Source organism: Microcaecilia unicolor, chromosome 5 (genome assembly GCF_901765095.1).
Source record: "Microcaecilia unicolor chromosome 5, aMicUni1.1, whole genome shotgun sequence".
In the NCBI taxonomy this organism is placed as follows: Eukaryota; Metazoa; Chordata; class Amphibia; order Gymnophiona; family Siphonopidae; genus Microcaecilia; species Microcaecilia unicolor.
In genome coordinates this window covers 356,970,668-356,984,641 of record NC_044035.1, presented here as the reverse complement: position 1 = coordinate 356,984,641, position 13,974 = coordinate 356,970,668, and the positions used below count along the sequence as shown (strand labels likewise).

General features: G+C 44.0%; 1 protein-coding gene across 1 annotated transcript in view; it reads left to right on the top strand.

Moving 5' to 3' along the window:
* Window positions 1–13,974, top strand: part of LOC115471371 (ankyrin repeat domain-containing protein 11-like) — a 241,998-nt gene that overhangs the window by 174,069 nt on the left and 53,955 nt on the right. Inside the window, exons 5-6 of the mRNA XM_030205069.1 lie at window positions 1,745–1,915; window positions 6,859–7,062. Coding sequence (XP_030060929.1) covers window positions 1,745–1,915; window positions 6,859–7,062 — 375 coding nt within the window. The remainder of the gene's footprint in view (window positions 1–1,744; window positions 1,916–6,858; window positions 7,063–13,974) is intronic.

The following is a 13,974-nucleotide window of genomic DNA, read 5'->3' as shown; positions in this document are numbered from 1 at the left end:
GCCCCACCTCTCCATCCACCCAGTGATTGTCCCCTGTCCCCCCCTGTAGCCAACCAGTGCTTCTACTGTCTCCCCTGCCTCCCTCCAGCCACCCACCCAGTAAGTCTCCTCTCTCCCCTGCCTCCCCTCCAGTTTTGGGAAATAGGTGGCTGACATAAAGGCAAAATTATCCCCAATTCTGACAACAGAAATTTTGTTCATGCTCGTGCTCCAGCGGGAATAGTTGTTTACATCCTCGACAGCGCCGCATGCTTGCCTTATAGTAGCTACTGCCTCTTCCTTCCTTTCAGTTCTTCACCTCACCTGCTTGTGCGTATTCCCAGCCGCACATGTAGTGAGCTCTCAGGGTCCAGGCTTCCTTCTGAAGCTGCACTCGTGCCAGCGTGCCTGCTGTGTATGTCGGAGAGCTGTGATCGTTTGTAAGGGGCGGGCGGAGGAGTTGGTTGCTGGAGATCTGTCAGGGTGGGCGGGATAGTGATTTGCGGCTATGGGCCGCTGTAAGCTGCTGCTGGTTGGGTACGTGCAGTTCTGTAAAACGGCTATGTTACAGGTTCTGGCTAAGGTCAGGCGGAGGTAAGCGGGTCAGGGGGATCCGGAGCCCTCTTGAAATGGGCGCTTAAGAGATGCGGCTTGGGGAGGTGGGTGTGTTCAACAGTGTGTTCAACGGAGAGGGCCCGGGTGGAGGGGGGCGGGGCGGCGATTTGTGACGTGCCGTACATGGGCTGGATTAGGAGGTGGGTGTGTTCAGCATATGTGATCGTTTGTAAGGGGCGGGCAGAGGAGGTGGGTGCGGGTCGGGCCCTCTGTCAGTGTGGGACGGAATTCTGATTTGCCCTTAGTGGCGTGAGTACCAGGAGGAGGAAGAGTGTTCGTCGTAATCGTGTGTGTAGCAGTGTGTATATTGCTTGTTGGCGACTTGGCGCTGTTACAGCCTCTAATAATGTCTGAAGCATTGTGTGACGTGCGGCACATCGGTCACTCTTCATTTATATAGTAGGATTAATCTTATGATTATATATAACACTAAAAGTAAAATACATATACAGTAACACCAAACGATATACTTTTCCTTTTTATTTGGAGAGGGGGGGGAGGAAAGGAAATGATCTACTTTTAATGTGTTTATTTGTGTGCCTAATACTGCAATGTATCATGAAACATTTATACTTTTATCTCTCTCTCTTTTTGCCTATGTACAGGTTTCTTTAATGTCATAGCAGGTATCTCTTAGAAGAGGACTGGTACTTTTACAAGAGGGGTGCACACAAATCCTGCTTTTAGTAGGCTTTTGTGGTTACCAAAGACCTTCCTCTGGCAAAATCGATGTTGTGAACTGTATTTGACATTTTCACTGTCATTTCTTGGTGGCATAATTAAAATTGTAAGAAGTTTAGTGAAGAATGTTTACAAACTAGCATATGCATCACTGTTTTGGAGTATCGATTCTAGATGGAAATGTTGCTTCTTCAGCAGTCTTCTTGTGGGTGGATGTGTCCAAATGGGTTACTTTGGCGCATACCTTGACAATAGTGAACTCCACTCCTAAGCCCCAGTATGTGGGGGTATGACTTCAGTCTTTAATATTTGCTGCAAACACCAAATAGAGCTTCCATCTGGAGCTCATAAGATGTAACGTTTAACCTCCATATAAGGAACTGCTACTGTTGTATCTTGTAACACAGCCTCAAGTAGGAGAAGTGTCACAGCATCTTTATTTTGCTTTCTTATCCTATTTATATTTCAGAGAAACAGGGTCCAGAGCGGAAACGGATTAAGAAGGAGCCTGCCTCAAGGAAGCCTGGTTTGCTTTTTGGAATGGGGTTGTCTGGAATACGGGCAGGCTATCCTCTGTCTGAACGTCAGCAGGTTGCTCTGCTCATGCAGATGACAGCTGAGGAATCTGCAAACAGTCCAGGTGAGAGCAGATCTTTTCAATTGAATTTCTATGTAGCCCTTTATTTTTTAACTATGTAGTAGTAACAACACTTGTTCATCTCATAGAGCTATACTTTTGAAAGCAGCTGCAGGGGCATAGCCACTGTTGAGTGCACTTGGCAAAAAACCCAGGGCCACCCAGTAGTAGGGGGGCTGCCTGCTGTTGAACCTTTCCCCCTCCCAGTCCTCCTAATGTGCAGTGGGTGACCAGCAGAAGTGATGATGAAAGTGGCCTCCAGCCAGCCCTGCCAGGGCCTTTTCTCTCCTGCATCCCGCCTCTCTGATGTAACTTCCTTTGGGCGGGACATCGTGGAGGAAAGGCCCAGGCTGGGATGGCCAATGGTGGCCTGTTTTCATCACTTCCTCTGCTAGCCACATGCTGCGCATTTCAAGGATTATGGGGGGTGGGGGCTACAGAGAAAGAAATGCTAGACCTGCAGTGGGGGGGGGGGGGGGGGGGGGAGGGGAGAGCAGAGGGCAGAGAGAGAGACCTGGATGAAAGGGGGACGAATGGACACTGAGAGAGAAGACAAGAGTGAGTGAGACCCAGAGAAAAGGGGTGGGGGAAGGGATGGGAAATGGAAGGGGAGAGAGAGAGATGCCAGACCACGGGGTGGATTAGGGATGTGTCAAATGAAATACCTTAGTAACCTAGTAAATGACAGCAGGTATGGATCTGCACAGTCCATCCAGTCTGCTCAACAAGGTGGCCAGAGCCACACCCACCACTCCATGCAAGTTACACTTCTTTATGATTAAACACTGGTATAGCAAACAGGGTTGTTGCAATTTGCTGCCATGCTAACAGCTTAGAGGCAGTTGTATACAATGCTGACTTGGAACAATTCAACCTATTAAACAGTAGTAAATCACCTGGACCAGATGCTATACTAACTAGTGTATTGATAGAACTCAAATATGAAATTGCAGATCATCTGTTAGCGATCTGTAACCTGTCATTAAAATCGTCCGTAGTACCTAAAGGTTGGAGGGTGACCAGTGTAACACTGATTTTAAAAAGGGATCCAGCGGTGTTCTGGAAAATTACAGATTGATAAACCTGACTTCAGTGCTGGGGAAAATAGTAGAAACTATCAAGAATGAAATCACTGAACACAGACAAACATGGTTTAATGGGATAGAGTCAACATGGATTCTGCCAAAGGACGTCTTTCCTCACCAATTTGCTTCATTTCTTTGAATGCGTGAATAATCATGTGGATACAGTTCAAGCTTCTACTAACCTACAAATGCACTTGATCTGCAGCCCCTCCTTACCCCTCTCTACCCTCATCTCCCCTTACGTTCCTACCCGTAACCTCTGCTCTCAAGACAAATCCCTCCTCTCAATACCCTTCTCCACCATCGCCAATTCCAGGCTTCGCCCTTTCCACCTCGCCTCACCCCATGCTTGGAATAAACTCCCTGAGCCCATTCGCCAGGCCCCCTCCCTGCCCATCTTCAAATCCTTGCTCAAAGCCCACCTCTTCAATGTCGCCTTCGGCACCTAACCACTACACCTCTATTCAGGAAATCTTGACTGCCCCAACTTGACATTTCGTCCTTTAGATTGTAAGCTCCTTGGAGCAGGGACTGGCCTTTGTTGTTAAACTGTACAGCGCTGCGTAACCCTAGTAGCGCTCTAGAAATGTTAAGTAGTAGTAGTAATAAAGGTGAGCCAGATGACGTAGTATATCTAGAGTTTCAGGCAGTGCTTGACAAAGTCCCTCATGAGAGACTCCTGAGAAAATTAGAATCATGGGATAGGAGGCAATGTTCTGTTGTGGATTAGGAATTGGTTGGTGGAAAGAAGGCAGAGGCCAATTCTAAATAGGTTAAATGGCCAATTCTAAATAGTGGTAGTGCCCCAGTGATCTGTAGTGGGACTGGTGCTATTTAACATATTTATTAATGATCTGGAAATGGGAACGATGAGTAAGGTGATTAAATTTGCAGATGAGACAAGACTATTCAGAGTGAAAAATTGCAGAAAGACTTTAGGAAGTTGGAAGACCCGAGAAATGGCAGGTGAAATTTAATGACCGTGGAACCGTGGAACCGTGATCCTGATTGCACTGTCTTGGTTGCTTCAGATTTGGTTCCCTCTTCTTCTGGAATTGTCTTCCGAAGAACTGTGGAGATTGGAGTGTTTTCTGACCCTCATCACTCAGAACGAGGGGTCACTTCTACATCCCAACCTCCAGTCTCTGACTCTCACGGCCTGGATGTTGAGAGCATAGAATTCGCTTCCTTAGGTCTTTCGGATGGTGTCTCCCGAGTCTTGCTTACTTCCCAGATAGATTCCACTAAGAGGTGTTACTCTTTTAAATGGAAGAGGTTTGCCATCTGGTGTGACAGCAAGGCCATAGATCCCCTTTCTTGTCCTACAAAGACCGTGCTTGAATACCTTCTACACTTGTCAAAGTCTGGTCTCAAGACCAACTGTGTAAGGGTTCACCATAGTGCAATTAGTGCTTATCAGCATGTAGAAGGTAAGCCTCTCTGATCGGCCTTTAGTTGTTTCTTCATGAGAGGTTTTCTGTTGTCAAAGGCCCCTGTCAGACCTCCACCAGTGTCATGGGATCTCAACGTCATTCTCACCAAGCTGATGAAAGCTCCTTTTGAGCCGCTGAATTCCTGCAATCTGAAGTACTTGACCTAGAAGGTCCTTTTCTTGGTGGCTTTTACTTCAGCTCGTAGGGTCAGTGAGGTTCAGGCCCTAGTTGTGGATGCACTTTATACTAAGTTTCACTTCAACAGAGTAGTCCTCCGCACGCACCCTAAGTTCCTGCTGAAGGTGGTGTCTGAGTTCCATCTAAACCAGTCAATTGTCTTTCCAACATTTTTCCCCGTTCTCATGCCCGTCCTGCTGAAAGCAGCTTGCACACCTTGGACTGTAAGAGAGCGTTCGCCTTTTACATGTAGCGGACAAAGCCCTTCAGACCGCCCAGTTGTTTGTTTCTTTTGTTCCCAACAGGAGGGAAGTCTCCATCGGAAAACACACAGTCTCCAGTTGGCTAGCAGATTACATTTCCTTTGCTTATACCCAAGCTGAACTGACTCTGGAGGGCCATGTCATATCTCATAATGTCAGAGCCATGGCTGCGTCGGTGGCTCACTTAAAGTCAGCCTCCATAGAAGAGATTTGCAAGGCTGCAATGTGGTCTTCAGTCCACACATTCACGTCACACTACTGCCTTGAGCAGGACACCCGGCGCGACAGTCAGTTTGGGCAGTCGGTGCTGCAGAATCTGTTCAGGGTTTAGAATCCAACTGCAGCCCCCTAGACACTTTTTTTTTGTTCTGTTCCAGGCCTACACCCCTTCCCGTGCACTCCGCTCCATGGATAAATCCTTCTTATCTGTTCCCTTCTCCACTACTGCCAACTCCAGACTTCGCGCCTTCTGTCTCGCTGCACCCTACGCCTGGAATAAACTTCCTGAGCCCCTACGTCTTGCCCCATCCTTGGCCACCTTTAAATCTAGACTGAAAGCCCACCTCTTTAACATTGCTTTTGACTCGTAACCACTCGCCTCCACCTACCCTCCTCTCTTCCTTCCCGTCCACATTAATTGATTTGATTTGCTTACTTTATTTATTTTTTGTCTATTAGATTGTAAGCTCTTTGAGCAGGGACTGTCTTTCTTCTATGTTTGTGCAGCGCTGCGTATGCCTTGTAGCGCTATAGAAATGCTAAATAGTAGTAGTAGTAGTAATGTGGACAAATGCAAAGTGATGCACATTGGGAAGAATAATCCAAATCATAGTTAGTTGATGCTAAGATCCACCTTAGGTGTAAGCACCCAAGAAACATCATAGACAATACACTGAAATCTTTTGCCCAGTGTGTTGCAGAAAATAAGACAAAGATATTATTATGCTTTTGTATTGCTCTATGGTGCAACCACATCTTGAATATTGTGTGCAGTTCTGGTCACCGTATCTTTAAAAAGATATAGCAGAATTAGAAAAGGTTCAAAGAAAGGCAACCAAAATGATTAAAGGGATGGAACTCCTCTCATAAGAGAAAAGGCTTAAGAGGTTAGGACTGTTCAGCTTGGAAAAGAGACGGCTGGGGGGGGGGGGGGGGTGGCAGGATATGATAGAGATCTTCAAAATACTTAGTGCTGGAGAACAGGTAAAAGTAAATCAATTTTTTTATTCTTTCAAAAAGTACAAAGACTAGGAGACGTTCAAGGAAATTACATGATACTACTTTTAAAACTAACAGGAGGAAATATTTTTTCACTCAATGAATAGTTAAGCTCTAGAACTCATTGCCAGAGGATGTAGTAACAGCGAAACAGCATACCAATAGTCCAAAGAGTGGTTTTATTATTATGACTGCAGTATAGTCGTATTAATTATCAATACTTTGATTAAACTAACAATCTAACTATATTGCTAACAACATTTTACTTACAAATTTTAACTTTAAGAAGTCTTCCCCTTCCCAGTTAAGATGCACAGCACCCATTCATAACATATGATATGACTGTGATATAAAATACGCATACTTGATCCTGATCTGTCTTTGCCATTTTCGTGGCATGGACTGTAGATGTCTGCCTAGCACTGTCCTTACTTCCGAACAAATGATTAAGTAGAGAAGTCCTGAGAACTTAGTTTGTTGTGAGACTAAATTTAAAACCTGTCATGTGCATTACCATTCGGTTCAATTTCTGTAAGTAACTTTGCTTTTAATTTGAGGGGGAGTTGATAGTTTGTTTTAAATGTTTTGATTTATGTGCCTTATACTACGTGTGCCACTAGAAAGTAGAACAGTTAAACTGAACATTTCTGTGCTTTAGATACAGTGAGCCTAGAAGAGAGCCTTGCTGGTGAGGCGAGAGCTCCCTCTAAAGGTCCCTTTCTTTTAGAGTGTCTTACATACCAATCTTTCATTTGCTTCTTTGCATGCAGTGGACACAACACCAAAGCATCCTCCTCAGTGTGCAGTCGGTCAGAAGGGAACTCCTAACTCTGCCTCCAAAACCAAAGATAAAGTAAACAAAAGAAATGAGCGTGGAGAAACTCGTCTCCATCGAGCTGCCATTCGTGGAGACACACGACGAATTAAGGAGCTCATAAGTGAGGGAGCCGATGTCAACGTTAAAGATTTTGCAGGTTAGTTTATCCCATGGGTTCATTGTAGTTTTCATTGATTATTCTAATATATAATTTTTTAGACTCATTGCAATTTCAATATAAAATAGATATTACTCATGAAAAGGGTCACTCACTTTAGTAGCTTTTTTGAATTCATCTTATGAATTTTCTATACCTCAAGTAGACTGGTCTGCGGTATTATGGTCTGAACATTATTTGGCTAATTTTATACAGTATTTATCATTTGATCACAGACTAATTTCTTCGTATATTAGGGATAAAGCAAATTATAATCCAAGAAGGAAAATTGAAGTTGATAGTTTTTGGTCTTTTATGGTAAAACATTTAGGTTGTACCTCTGAAACATCCACTCATATGTTTAGGAAATGGGACTATATTGTAGCTAAGCTCTGGATCAATTTTCTGTAGAAAAGTTGAAGAAAATTCTTTGTAATAAAAATTCACTTTGGTTTACTGATTCATTAAGAGACTTACAAAGATCATGTACACTATTTGAAAGGGCATGGAGGAAAACTGTGTGTCCACAACAGAAGATGGGTTAGAGGATGAAGATTAGATTATATAAATTCCATTCTAGACCTAAGGACCATTAACAAATATCTGGTCAAAGAAATGTTCAGAATAGTTTCCCTGGGCACCCTTCTCGCAATGATTCAAGAACAAGTTTGGCTATGCTTTCTGGACTTAAAGGATGTCTACATGCATATCCTGATACTTCCAGGCCACATCACCTCCAGTACCGTGTTCTTCCATTTAGCCTTGTGTCAGTTCCCAGGTTTTTACCGAATGTCTAGCAGTAGCCAGTGTCGTTACACAAACTTGGGAGTCCATGTGTTTTCCTACCTGGGCAATTGGCTGGTGAAGAGCATGTCGAAGGAAAGGTGCTCAGTAGTCTATTTGGGGAACTATTTGGGTGCTGGAACTACTAGAGTTTATTTTAATCTACCCCAAGTCCCACTTACTCCCTGTACAACAAGTGGAGTTCATATGAGTTTTCTAGACACCATGTAGGCATAAGCTTTCTTCACTGTGCCACAAGCAGACATTCTGGATGCTCTTGCCACTCAGTTCTACGCCTGACAGCAGGTCTGCAGATGTTGAGGTTACTAGGCCACATGGCCTCCACTCTGCATGTCATTCCCTTGGCACGTCTTCACATAAGAACTGTTCAGGGGGACCCTAGCTTCCCAGTAATGTCAAGCCTCAGGGAACCTAGAGGATGTCATCCGAGCCCCAGAATTGGCTCAGTCCCTCTTATGGTGAACAATTTTAACCAATCTGACCTTGGAACTTCCATTTTGAGTTCCTCAGCCGTGAAAGGTGCTGATGACTGATGCTCCCACTTGGGGTAGGGGGCTCATGTAGATGGGCTTCACACTTAGGGTGTTTGGTCAGCTGAAGAGACAGATCTCCACATCAGTCTTCAGGAGCTCCAGGCAATCTGGAACACTCTAAAGGCTTTCAGAGATCGGCTGATCAACCAAATTGTACTCATTCAAATGGACAATCAGGTTGTGATGTATTACTCCAACAAGCAGGGCGGTACGGGATCGTACTCTGTGTTAGGAGGCTGCCGAGATGTGGAACTGGGCTTTCCATAACAGGACAATTCTCAGAGCCACTTACCTGGCAGGGAAGTCCAACAGCCTGGCAGATACTGTGATTATAAGGAGTGTCAAAGAGATCTACCGAGGTGCCCCACTCTCAGAAAATCTCACAGACAACAGTTATGTTGAGAGACCCCTCATGTGGTTGCATGACTATGCTCAAAGTCCCTCAGTACTGCTCCAGGCTCAGGTTGCATGACATACTAGCATTGGGCGCCCTCCTCCTGCTTTGGGGACCGGTCTTCTGCATATTCTCCCATACCTCGCATGGGTTTATACAATACAAGGGTTATAATAAATATCAGTAGATCTTACTTTGTTACCTACTTCAATTAAACTACTACAAATCATATATCCACATCAAAATACATTATTCTTTATTATCAAAATAGTTAAACAACACCATCACATAAAATCCCACATTTCCCATATCAAGTCCCACAAAGTAGTTCGTTATGTAGGAGATATAGTTCACAATTTACAACTCATTGCACCTCCTGTTGAGTGTGTTGCTTTCACCATCAATGATGAGCATAGGTACAATCCCCACTCTCAAAATCTCACAGTTGTAATCCAATTCACTTGGTACTTAACACATCACTCTTCCCAGAAGCTTGAACAGGAGCTTGAACAGATCTTCACTTCCACTACATAACCAAAGGCTTGACCAAACCAGACGTGATCTTCACATACATTCTTCACTAAACAAACGGTCTCAACACCGGCCGTGTTTCAATTTCTTCATCAGGAGACCCTCATACAGCCTTCCAAAATTGCCTGGGACACCAAGAAGTTCCCCCAACAAGCGGTTCACAATTGTGCCGGTGTTGAGACCGTTTGTTTAGTGAAGAATGTATGTGAAGATCACGTCTGGTTTGGTCAAGCCTTTGGTTATGTAGTGGAAGTGAAGATCTGTTCAAGCTTCTGGGAAGAGTGACGTGTTAAGTACCAAGTGAATTGGATTACAATTGTGAGATTTTGAGAGTGAGGATTTTACCTATGCTCATCATTGATGGTGAAAGCAATACACTCAACAGGAGGTGCAATGAGTTGTAAATTGTGAACTATATCTCCTACATAACGGACACACTTCTTCTGGAGTTATCCTCCGAAGAGCCATGGAAGCTGTTTTCCAACCCTCATCACACAGAATGAGGGGTCTCTTCTACACCCCAGCCTTCAGCCCTCATAGCCTTGGTGTTGAGGGCTTAGAATTTGCTTCCTTTAATCTTCCAGAGGGTGTCTCTAAGGTTTTGCTAGCATCCAGGAAAGATTCCACGAAAGAGGTTTTTCCAACTGGTGTGAAGGCAAGGTCCTAGATCCATTTTCTTGTCCTACACAGAACCTGCTTGAATACCTTTTACACCCCTCTTGAGTCTGGTCTTAAGACAAAGTCTGTAAGGGTTCACCTTAGTGCAATTAGGGTTTACCATTTCTGTGTAGAGGGTAAGCTCATCTCCAGGCAGCCTCTAGTTCAGTTCATGGGAGGTTTGCTTTGACAAAACCCTCTATCAAACCTCTGCCTGTATCTTGGGACCTTAATATCATCCTTACCCAGATGATGAAAGCTCCTTTTGAGCCATTTGAATCCTGTCCTCTGAAGTACTTGACCTGGAAGGTCTTGTTTTTGGTCGCTTTTGCTTCAACTCGCATGGTTAGTGAGCTTCAGGCTGTAGCAGCAGATCCATCTTGTACTAAATTTCAACACACCACAATAGTTCTTCGCACATACCCTAAGTTCCTTCCTAAGGTAGTGTCGGAGTTCCAGCTAAATCAGTCGTCCTTCCAATATTTTTTCTAAAACCTCATTCCCATCCTCGCAAAAACGCACTGCATAACTTGAACAACAAGCGAAAATTGGTCTTTTACCTGCAGTTGACTAGGCCCTGTAGACACTCCACCCAGCTTTTTATTTCTTTTGATCCCAACAGTGGAGGAGTGGCCTAACGGTTAGTGTAGCAGACTTTGATCCCAGCATTCTGGGTTTGATTCCCACTGCTGCTCCTTGTGACCCTTGACAAGTCACTTAACTCTCCATTGCCTCAGGTACAAAAACCAAGATTGTGAGCCCTCTAGGGACAGAGATAGTACCTGTTCATAATTGGATTGTAAGCCACATTGAACCTGAACTCTGGGGTAATGTGGTATACAAAATGCCATTATAATAATATAATGTCATTGGTAAATGCACAATATGTAATTGGTTAGCAGATTGCATATATTTTGCCCAAGCTGGGCTGACTCTGGAGGGTCATGTCAAGGCTCACAATGTCTGAGCCATGGCAGCATCTGTAGCTTAGTTGAGATCAACCTTTGTTGAAGAGATCTGAAAGGCTGCAGCATGGTCTTCAGTGCACAAATTTACATCCCACTATTGCCTTGAGCAAGACACCCGATGCGACAGTCAGTTTGGTCAGACTGTTCTGCAGAATTTGTTTGGGGTCTAGAATCCAATTCCACCCTCGAAGGCTCATTTTATTCTGGTTAGGCCTCACCTTCACAACAGTGTATATATGTTTTCAGGTTAATTGACTTTTTGAACTCTGTTGCAATTTTCTGTTATCCTAATGTTTATGATGTGCCTTGTACCTAGGGATTCCCACATGTGAGAATTAGCTGGCCTGCTTGTTCTCTTAAAAAGTGAAGTTAGTTACCTGTAGGAGGTATTCTTCAAGGACAGCAAGCCACTTATTCTCTCATACCCTCCCACCTCCCCGTGGAGTTCTCCCCTATACCTATGTTTGTTTATTTATTTATTATGATTTATTTACCACCTTTTTGAAGGAATTCACTCACGGCGGTGTACAGTAAGAATAGATCAAACATGAGCAATAGGCAATTACAACAGTAAAAATATTCAAATAACGGTACAAAGTATGGCATAGTATACTACTTACAATGTCAACACAATACATAATAGAACATTATAATTGATAGTGAAGGGTAAAGCAAAGATGTAACATAGATAGGTAAGAAAGTAGGAAGAGTTAGAAAGTAAGTGACTGATTTAAAGAAAGTTGCACATGAGGTCAGAGGGATGGTTAAATATTATCTCAGCTAGGGTAGGAGTGGATAAACATGTCCTTCTGCAGTATCTGCAGCCCAAGTCACTCCTTGTGTGAGTGAGACTAACAAGTTAGTTACTTCTTCCATTAAAGTCCTGGTTGAAGAGCCAAGCTTTCACCTGCTTTCTGAAGTAGAGAGAGTCTTGTGTTAAGTGGAGCCTTTCAGGCAGTGCATTCCAGAGTGTGGGGGCTACTCCGGAGAAGGCTCGCTTGCAGGTATCACATCGTGTAATGTCTTTTGGAGAGGGTGTGGTTAGTGATAGTCCTTCACAAGACCCTAGTGTCCTTGGCGGTATGTACAGGATCATCCTATTCAGGTACTTGGGGCCATTTCCTTTCAGGGCCTTGAAGATCAGACATACAGTTTTAAATTTAGCCCTTTATTGTACTGATAGCCAATGAAGTTTTTGCAAAAATGATGTGATGTGGTCATATCTCTTGCAGCTTTCTGTGAGTCTTGCTGCTGCATTCTGAATCAACTGGAGCTGGTGCAGGCCCTTTGTAGTCAGACCACTGTATAGTGCATTGCAGTAATCCATTCTTGATGTTATCATGGCATGCACAACTGGGATAAGATTTACCTTCTTGATGTAAGGAGAGAGGCAGCATAGCTGTCGCAAATAGTAGAAGCAGCTCTTGAAGGTTGCTTGGATTTGGGGAATCAGAGTAAGTGTTGAATCTAACTGTATTCCAAGGTTCCTGACGTGATTTGAGGGGAAGTTCCTACTTCCCAAAAGGGATTTTGATGTCAGGTATGTATCCACTTGTGTTAGGGACCCAGAGAAGCTCGGTTTTACTTGGGTTCAGGCAAAGTTTGTTGTGTTTAGCCCATTCTTGAGTTGGTTAGACAGGTAATCAGTTTATTCAAGGCTGTAGGTAAGTCAGGTTCAATGGGTATTATCCGCATAGATGCAGAACTGAGTGTCCATTGACCGAATCAGCTCAGCTAGTGGCTTGAGGTAGATATTGAACAGAATAGGTGACAGTATCGATCCTTGTGGAACCCTGCAGGTCATTGTCCATGGTGGTGATGAGTTGCTGCCAAACATTATGGATTGTTGCATGTCTGATAGGATCTGAACCAGGCAAGTACTGTTCCATTGATACCTGTTTCTGTCGGTCATTGTCGGTCATTCTAGCATGATATTATGATCCACAGTGTCAAAAGCTGTTGAGAAATCTAGCAGTACCAACATCGAGGCGAATCCCTTGTCTCAGCTTCTGTGAAGATCATCTAGTAGGTGTACAAGGACCATTACTGTTCCATAACCGAGTCTGAATCCAGATTGACATGGATCCAGCCAGTTTCTCTTTTCTAGCCAATCATTTAAGTTGAACACAGACTGTTCTATGAGTTTCTCTAGAAACGGGATGTTGGATACTGGCCTGTATCTTTCAAGTTTGTCCTGATAAAAGTTGTTTTTCTTTAGTAGAGGACGAAACATTGCCCTTTTTAATGCTGTTGGTAGTTGCCCATTAGAAAGAGAGGCATTCACAATTTTTGTGGCGCCTTTTATAAGGCCAATACTTGCCTGCTGCACTACCTTTGATGGGCAGGGGTCGAGGGAGCAGGTAGTTGGTCGAAGGTCTCTTAGGATTTTGTCAAGGCTCTTCTCTGTCATTGGGTTAAAAGTGTCCCATCTGTCTCTGTCAGGAGGGGGCGAGTTTGTTCCCCACTGGTTGGTTGGGAGCTGGGTGGGATTGCCTGTAAATCCTGGCGGAGACTTTAATTTTGTTGGCAAAGTAAGCAGCAAAATCATTGCAGTTCAGCTTAGATTGGGCAGGCTGGTTCTGTTGTGCAATAGGCTATTTACTATACTGAACAACTGCTTGTTTGAATTGGCAGCCTGTGCAATGCATTGAGAGAAATAATGTTTTTTTTTTTTTTTTTTTGTTGTTGAGGCTTGGCGGTACTTTGCCATGTGCTTCCTACAGTTTAGCCTGTTTTCACCCCGGTGAAATTTGCGTCATCTCCTTTCCAGTTTTCGTCCTTCGCGTTTAAGTATCTGAAGTTCTGGCAAAAACCAAGGTGAGCTTTTGTGAGTGGGGCATAAGACCTTTTTTAGTGGTGCTGTTTTTTCTAAGGTCTTGGATAAGTGTGTATTCCAGATGTCAACTTGTTCTGACACTGTTGTTTTTTCATCCACATGTGGATAGTCCAAGGCCTCTAGGAAATTCTCAGCGGTCAGCTTTTTTTGGATTCTGATCTCCTTCCAAACTCTGGGAGGTGGCATTTG